This window comes from Crocodylus porosus, unplaced genomic scaffold, assembly GCF_001723895.1.
Source record: "Crocodylus porosus isolate Cpor-Errol unplaced genomic scaffold, CroPor_comp1, whole genome shotgun sequence".
Taxonomy (NCBI): domain Eukaryota; kingdom Metazoa; phylum Chordata; order Crocodylia; family Crocodylidae; genus Crocodylus; species Crocodylus porosus.
In genome coordinates, this window is record NW_017728886.1 from 211,881,168 (window position 1) to 211,890,461 (window position 9,294).

At 39.3% G+C, this 9,294-nt stretch overlaps 1 protein-coding gene across 1 annotated transcript in view; it reads left to right on the top strand.

Annotated features, from left to right (window-relative positions):
* Positions 1-1,633, top strand: part of CUNH8orf34 (chromosome unknown C8orf34 homolog) — a 289,852-nt gene extending 288,219 nt beyond the window's left edge. The window contains exon 14 of the mRNA XM_019548957.1: positions 1,498-1,633. Coding sequence (XP_019404502.1) covers positions 1,498-1,505 — 8 coding nt within the window. The 3' untranslated portion in view covers positions 1,506-1,633. The remainder of the gene's footprint in view (positions 1-1,497) is intronic.
* The last annotated feature ends 7,661 nt before the right edge of the window (positions 1,634-9,294 follow it).

A 9,294-nucleotide genomic window follows, 5' to 3' on the forward strand; every position in this document is an offset into this window, starting at 1 on the left:
GCAGCCACCCGAAAATTCTCTGTAGCCCCCTCCTATTACCACTGCCACTTGCCCTGAGTGCAGCCCAGCCCAGCCCAGCCCCTTGCCAGGAAGAGCCCGGTACCATCCTGGCCCCAGCCTGCAGTGGCAACCTGCTCTTGCCCTGAACACAGATCTGGGGGCACATGCCCCTCTGCCCTCCCAGGGTGTATGCAGCAGTGGGAGCTGCCTCCACCCTGTGTCCCCCAGGATGGGGCTCTATCCTGTGCCCCATCCTGGCTGTGCAACACCTGCCCCAGAGCCAGCCCCACTCCCTGCCTTACCATGAGGGTCTCGAACTTACCCCCCTTCCTACCCCACCACTTCCCCCACAGCAGACTTACCAGCTGAATGCTGCTCTCCACACTCAAGGCTGCATATTGGAATCAGATTGGTATTGGCTGATATGGCTCGTTAAAAATCGGCCATTGGTATTGACCAAAAAAATCTCTATTGGTGTACCCCTAAATACTTCAGTCAGTGAGAAATTAAATCTGTCTAAAGAAAGGAGTTGCTAAAGCTAATGCATGACTGAGGAACACTGAATATAGTGGTAGCACATGGTAAGACTACAGTTGGTATTTCACAGGCATTTTTTCTGTCCTGATGGTATTCATTCTGTCGTCATGTTTACTATCTGTTGAATACTGATGTACAAAGCTGCTACAAATAATGTATAAAATTCAGACCCAAAATCTATCTAAGGGAAACTTATTCCTAAGCAACCTATGTGGACAATAGTTGTTCCTTTGGACTATCCGTGGCTTTTGAAAGAAGTATAGTGTATTTACATGCTCCAAAGAATGTAATAAATGTGGTGTATTTTTTAGGTTTTGTTGTGCTTAGAAGATCCAGATGAAAACTCCTAAAATGGAATATTTGCTCAAGTTTGCAAGCAAATTTGGGTTTGATGATTTCATGTCCCTTTATTAGCTGGATGCTGTAAATATAGTAAGCTATCCAGTTGCAGGATGAGATGATACCTTTACTTTCTGGGAATATTTAGGCTCATATTTTTTGGCAAAAAAGTTTGCTGAAAACAAATATCAACATTTCAAGAATGTATGTGACTCTGTGGAAGCCCAGCTTCAAATTTCAAGTTGGTATTGCTCATTCAGTCAGGAATAGAAGCATTGCTGTCTGACATCTCTGATTAGACACTGTTAATCAATGCATCAAATGCTTTCAAAAGTATACACTTTTTATAGTTCATTATTAGAATGAACACAACAAAAATTTTCACTTTCACTTCAAACAATGAGTAAACTCAATTAAATTATTATCTATTTACATACTTAGTGATTTGAAAGAATTCCTAGTTATTTGTTACACATATTACATACACTATTTTAAGTATTGTACATGAAAATAAAAAATCTGCGCAAAAAAGAACATTGTTTAAAATATTAATATTTTTCATCCTATATGTAGATATATAGTTCTTTCAGCCCTACTTTCTTGTTCTTTTTTTCCCCACAGGTTTGTGAAATCAGTAAGAATGCTGAAGAATAACGTAATTAAAACAAAATCACTAGTATCAAACCTACACCTGAAGATTTGTTTCAGTTTATGTATAATAATTTTAAATAAAGTTATTTTTATAATATTAACAATACTTAAGTGGAATTACTCTAATGTGTGGATGATGTAATGAGCTGAATCAGAGTACTATCTATGCTACAGTGGCCTTAGGTAGGGAAGGTTAACTGTTGCCTTTTAGTACATAGTGGCCATGTCTACATGAGACATTGACTGCATAGTCATTTAGTACTTGTATAAACCTGTACCAACTATTACTGCACATTTAGCAGAAATACTAAATGACTGCACAGTAACAGCTGTATAAACTAGTAACAGTTGTATAAACAAGTACTAAATGACTGCGCAGTAACCAGAATTACTGTGCAGTAGTGTCGCCAAACGTTTTCTTGTGACACTGACTGCACAGTAGCCCAAGACTACTATGCCGTAGTCATGTGCTACTGCACAGTCAGTGTCTCACATAGACATGGCCAGTTACTATAATGTATATGATTTAGTTTCTACCCCGTTATCTTGGACTAAACTTGATATATTAAGCTCTGCCTGATCAAAACAAACTTTGCTTAAAAATGTAATGTATTTTAACTTATCTAAGGTTTTCTACTCCTTATATTTTTGTAATCTTTACTCTTTTTTAGATTAATAAACATTAAAGTATTTACTCAATATGTATGTACCATTCACAGCGCTAGCTGTTCACTCATAGTCACCTGCAGAGAGGTCAGTGGAGGAGAGAGTGAATGAGTGTGTTGTGTATGTGGATAGTAGAAGCAGGTGTTCCTGTGTCACATAGCTTTGTACTAAGTTTATTTACTTTGATCTTAAAAAAATAAGGAAAGAATGTTAAAATGGGACACATGAATAAGAATGAAGCATGCATGCAAAATTGAAGTACTAAATGAATTTCACATATATGATTAAAATTATTTACCCATATAAATTACTAAAACAAAGTGTCTGTTTAATACAAGCTAATTGGTGTATGCTATGTGCTTGGAATTTTAAAACGTGCTTGTGCACAGATATGAAATGAAGGGATGTGATGACTACATTTATTAAGTTCATTTAACTGCTAATTCTGTTATGCTTGGTTTCAGTTTGTAGATTTATTTGCCTTCAGTTACATACACTCAACTTCTGTATTTTAGGCAAAATGGTATAATGAAAATTGCTTGCAAGTATTACAAAGATAGAGTATAAGCACCATCAACTTATTTAAGAAATAAAAAAATGAATTCTCTGTCATGAACATTTGAAGGGTGTGGATATCTTTTTTTTTCCCCCTCAGGTACATGGGTAAATGATAAATATATGAAGGAGACATAAGTGAAAGGAAGTGCATAATGGTTTATCTTAGTCATAAGCAAGCTAAAATGCCTTCTTAATTAGGAGATATTTGTTTCATGCACCAATAACATGCCAACTATCCATAAATGTATGGAAAGACTATAAAAAGCAAGACTAAAAAAGCCTGTTGGTAAAAATCTGTTAAAAAAGGGGGAGCCATCCATAAAAATGACTAAGTAACCAGGGCTTGGTTGAAGCTCTGTCATCAGAAAGAAGCCAGAGGCAGTTTTGAAGAACAGATGGAGAAGAGCAGCATGACCCGGTGTCTGAGTGGGAGTGCAGCACCCTGAAAGGAACTTTTATCAGGACTTTATGGTTCATGGGAGTCTCTGTATCACCCTCCCCACCCAGCCATGTGCTGCTGCTGTGTCCCATCTACCTGTAACACTGCTCACCTCACAACTAGGCAGACAGTAGTTCTTTTGGGTCTGTGCCAGTGGGGACAAAGCTGAAATATGGGCAGCAAAGTGCAGGGTGCAGTCAGCAGGATATCAGGGTGTGGAGTAAATAGAGGATCCCTGAAGTGGGGGCAGCAGGGTGTAACACCATTGCTGAAGTCAAGCAGGGTTAACAACCCGAGAAAAAATTATTTTAACCCAGCCCTGGCATAATGTTACATATATATTATGTAAAACATATGTCAGTAAAATACTTCAGCTGTCGGTAAGAAGTTTCCAGACTGCCAGTAAAAAAAATGTGTCTTGGGTTGGCAAGCCTGATACCTTAGGCTGTGTGCAAACACTGAAGCCCTGCTGCAGTATAACCATCAGGAGCTTACTGTAGGATCCAGGCATTTGTGCTTGTCCCTTATTCATAGATAAGTTATACCCTGTACACTTGAAATACATTTGAAAATGGATGCACATAAAGGAGTATATTATAGTGCCAATATTCTATTGTCAGAAAAAAATGAGCTACGAAAATGATAGCACCATTCCATATTTCTGTTCTTAGTGACCTGTATTTCAGATTTGCCATTGTACAAGTAAAAGCATAACATGGGCTGTTTGGTTTCTTTTCCTTCCAACCACTTTATTGCACGCCCATGAAGCTTTATTCTTTTTGCTTCATGCATAATCATGAACTGTAAAGTTTCTGGATGAAATTATGACCCCTGCTGTATTCAGTGGCAAAGTTCCCATCAACTTCAGTGGGGCGAAGGTTACATACTCACTCAGAACTTGGCTGGTTATGTTGTGGCTGGACACATGAAAGAAATTGGATTCCAGCCTGCTTTTTTGATCATCTGTTCTATTGAGTCTCAAAGCACTTACTAACAACTAAAAAGATGCATTTGACTAGAGAGTTGAGACGTGGTGTGGTGAATGCTCTTGTCGTTTGTGTAGAAAGACAAGGCAAGGCTTATGCTCCTAAGTGGAATATAGATTTTGCCTTAGTCTTTTGCAAAGGGATAAATTTCACCATTCTTGTAAATGTAAAGACAAGTACCTTCCATAAAACTACTGGGAATTCACCAAGCAGATTAAGGAAAAGTACATCACTTGAAGTTTCGGATTGTATTGCCAGACTGCAGTATCGCCAATTTTCACACATTATGGTACTATATGAAGCCTGATATGGTGGAATCATGAAATAAGAAATAATGTTTGTAGTTCCCATGCTGGTGGAGAAAAACCTGAAATGATTAAAACACAGAAAGTAAATCCCTTCAATAATTTACATGAGTTTTAATCAATCTCAGGATCTTTGATATTTGGACAATACTTTCTGTAGAGTATCTGGCAAACAAGAGATTGAAACTTTTGTCTCCTGTATTACCCTAGTAGATGACTAGAGGAATTGGGGAGGGGTGGTAGCCACCTGATACCCTGGCTTCAAACAAGCTGGCAGCAGCTTTAAAAGTCAGCAGAGCTCTGTGAAGGATTCATAACAGGCTTAATAGGCCACGAGCAGCTGGATCCATAGGGTTTTAGAATATAAACAGCAGCTGGGAATGCTATGTAGAAGGCATGTTTAATAAATTTGGTTTTACCTTTGACCTATGGGCAGTGTTACTTATTTTCTGTTGACCTTTTGGATTCAGGAAGTACCTTCCATTTGCTGACTGCTTATGGGATAAACTGTGCCTCCCTGGTACCTAAACTGAATTGAAAATCATTTGGGCATTACTTTTCCCTAATACAGCTACTGTAACTGCTTTGTTACAGTATCAAAGTTTGTCTCTACAGCACTTAAAATCCTCCAAGAAAAGTTCAGTATCATTTACTGTAGAAATGTGCCTCTTCCTAACCACACAGAATGAATTGGATTTACGCTTTTCATAAAAGATACATTGTGGCCAATGCCAAAACCTAAGAAACTTTTTTTAATGCAGAAGGGAGGTTGGAATATCTTCCCTCCATCAATGTGTTTAAAACTTATTTTTTCAGCTTGTATAATGTAAAGCTAGTATATATACCCATATTTAAACAGTAATGTTTACTGCCAAAAAGATACTACTATAGAAGTGCTCATTTAGAAAAACCATACCATGAAAATGAATCAATATTTATGGAAAAGCACATTTCCTGCCCACAGGCAATTGTCTTTTTCCAAACATCTCTTAAAGAGTTTTTGTTATAATTTACAGCATGTTTTACCCAACTGCATTTTTCTATCTGAGTTGCATGCCACAGCTGCATTTTTCTATATAAGCTACATGCCACTGACCTCAAGGTATCCCTGCTTCTGTAGTGTTAGGGCATTAATAGTCTCACTTGTATGTTATCTTACTTTAAGCATTAACATCACTTATCAGTTTTGCTTGAATAACTTTCTCTTACTACAATCACTGTCTGTAAGAATCTAAAGTGTGGGTAGAGAAATTGGGAAGAAATTTCTTTGCAAAATTTACTTGAGTAAGGTAGGTTCCTTTCTGAATTGTAATTGTGGCAGTTTTCCATGAACAAAATCTTACAATTGAATCGATGAAAATGATCAACCAATGAGCCAATGGATGATTCATAAAACATGAACAAGACCAGTGAAGTATGATAACCTGGTGTGGTTCATGGTTTAAGTCTATACTTCTGCAAACATGAATTTCTGTAGAGAGACGACATAGTGAAGTTACTGCAATGTAATGTAGAAACAACTGACTAAGTTTTAAATAAGTTAAAAAACAGGCCAAACTATCCCACACTGCGCTGCTTTTCATAAACTGTCAGTGGTACCTGAGCTGGCTAATTTAAAACTAGCTCAGATATCTCCACACAACCCTGAAGTCAACATGACTACACTGTAGACTAGTGCTGGACAACTTTTTTGGTAAGTGTTACACAAGTTAAGTTCTACCCCTTCCCCAAGTGCCACTGATCCCTGACCCCAGAGGTGTACCATAGCATAGGTGACTGGTGGGGCAGGGCACATGTCCCTTCCACAGGGCCTTCCCCACCGCTGCCACCACCGGTGGCTTCTGCAGGTGCTCACCATCTCTGTCCCCAGTGCCACTGCTGCTGACTTCTGCAGGTTCTCATCAGCTCCATCCCTGACACCAGTGCTGGCTTCTGCGGGTCCCCTCCCAGACTCAGGAGGCACCAGTCACCCATGCCTGATAGAGATTGCCTCTGAGGAGCTGGAATACAGGCAGAAGGACTTAAGCCTTGGGTCACATGGAGCACAGTCCTCACACAAGTACATGTCACCAAGAGCCAAGTTTAATCTTGCCTGTTGCCACAGCCACTGTAGTTCTATATGGTGAGTGAGGATCCACACTCCTCAACTGGGTGGCAGCTACAAGGCCAGGAAAAGTTTAGCTTGGCTCTTCATGGTAAAAGTTTAGCTTGGCTCTTGCAGCAGCATCCTGCTCCCATTCTGCTCCGTGGAGTGCTTTGCTCCCTGCCTCCATTCTGGGTGCTTCCTTTTACTGAGCTCCTGGGGCTTGTGTGCTACACACAGCAGCTGCCTGTGCCCTTGTGATGCAGATTCTTCAGGTTGACCACCCTAGAGTAGACTTACCTGTGTATTTTACCCAATTACTCTTTAACATAAAACACAGAAACTGTTCATGGAGCAGTGATCAGAAACTAGTACTGACTCCTCCCAGGTATGTGTCCATATAGCCTACAGCAGTGGTCTCCAACCTTTTAAAGTATGAGATCATCTTTTGCATTTAAAAGCAACCCAAAATCTACTGTGTGCTGCCACCCCCACCCAGCAGGTAAGTCTGTGGGGAAGGAAGGGGGGTGCAAATCAAGGCACAGGGAGAAAAATTATTTGGGGGTGCGCTTCTCCAGCAGATAAGTCCCACCTGGCCAGGGCCATGCTCAACTTAACCCTGCTCCTGCCTCCGTGGCATTGTCCCTTACCATAGGGGGTCTTAATCTAGCCCCTACCCCTGCCCCTTCTCTCCCCCACAGAATGACCTGCTGGGCTGGGACACATGTGCATGCACATAGGCACTCAGCCACCCACCCCAGCCTCAGATCAACTCCAAGAGGCTCCAAGATCTACTGGTGAATCGAGATCTACTGGTTGGTGACCACTGGCCTACAGTTATGCTCCCTCTTGTGGACTCTTTCTCATTCTGGTTGCACAAATCTTGAATTCCTTCTTGACAATGGCACAACTTCAACAGAAATATGGAGAGTATCTTCATCTCTATAGAGTAACTTATTGTTTGGCTGTTACAGCACTGTCTTTGAAGACGAAGATATATATTTGAACCCTAAAGAGAGAACAAAACTGAAGTAACCCATTTCCTGTTAACCATTATTCTATTATGTAAAAGGTGGGAGTTGGCACCATCACCAAAACTTCTTAAGAGAAAAAAGTGAGCCCTCCTCTATTTTCTCAAAGAACAGTTGAACCCCCCAGGAGAGGATTCTGGGCTGTGGATCTCAAGTGGGGGGAGGTACTAGACTCAAAACTGTTAGTAGGCAGAGCTCCACTCCCTAGCTACACCCCCTACACGTCCATTTCCCATTGGCTGACATTATGCAACTTACTGCTCAGTATGTAAATTTATTGGATAACCTTTCTGAGGTGACTCATTCTTCTTGGAGAGCCTCGGCAAGAGCTTATGTGGATTTTGATTGTATTATTTGGGCCAAATGCTTGTCTTGTAGGCATTTTAATCTAGCCCAAAAATGACTAAGCAATAGTAAATGTTGTTAATTAAGGACCAGGCCTCACATGAACATTACATGAGTAACAGATTTGGCAATATTAAGACATTTAATAAATCATTATTATTGTACTGCTAAATTCACATCCAGACAGAAAAATGAACGTTTAAAAGTAGAATTACTTTTATTGCCTAGTTGCTGAAAGAACCCAGATTATAACCTCATTGAAAATGTAGGTTATGAAATATCCTCATTTGCAATAACTTGAATTTCTTTATTTTATTTCTTATACTTTGATGCAAAACTATACTTTTAACCACCAGTTATTTTGTTAGTTTATCATTTTCCCCCCAAAAAGACACTTAGATAAATTAATCTGCCTTTACTTCTTAAAAAAATGCAACAAGTTCTAAAATGAATACAGTCAATAATGCTGTCGGATCTTTCATTTTGACAGCTTCTAATGTGAAGACATATGCTATCAAATCAAAACATAATTTCCAGTTTTTGCACTGGAATTCAAGTTCATTTTGTGATACAGTACACTAGCTATATTTTATCTTACTTGTTATAAACCAGTACATTGACTAATAAGCTCTCTCTCTATATATATATGTAGCTCTTTGCAAGCTGTACAACTTAATCTGTATGACTTCATGTATTCCTAGAAAATCCCTGTGTTCCATAGATTGAAATAGTAATCCTAACTCTTTAAATGTTCAGACTTTTGCTCCAAACCTTTTTAGGGGAAATATATCCTAGAGCCAGCTTAATGTTGTTAGATTCAAATAAGGAGTATTATACATGTGTGAGTTCACTTTCTCAGATTTTTGCATTGCATAATGATGAATGAAAGTACCTTATTGGCCTGCTGTACGTAGATAAACAGTAACGTAGTCATTAAAGGTGTGTCCCTCAGTGGATTTCTTTGGCATTCTCGGTAGTGTAGTTAGACTGATGTTATAGCTGTGATGGTCCAGGAATTAGGTAAGAGGCAAGGATTTCTTTGGGTGATATTTTATATTGGATCAACTGCCTATTTGGGATAGAGTTAGGCATGCTTTTGAATGCAAGGGCTGATAAAGAATGCTTTGCATTCAAAAACTTGCCAAATTCTATCTCAACTAGGCAGTTAGTCTACTAAAAAAATATTACCCTAATAAATTCTTGCCATAATGAGTCCATGCCTGGACTCTGCATTGCTTTGTATGCTTAGCTGGACTATGCAAAGCTTTGGTCCCTGATTTGATTTTGCAGAGATTCGGCCTGATTTGGTAGCTGAAATCCAAATCTCAATTGAATCAGAGGACCCTTTAATCTC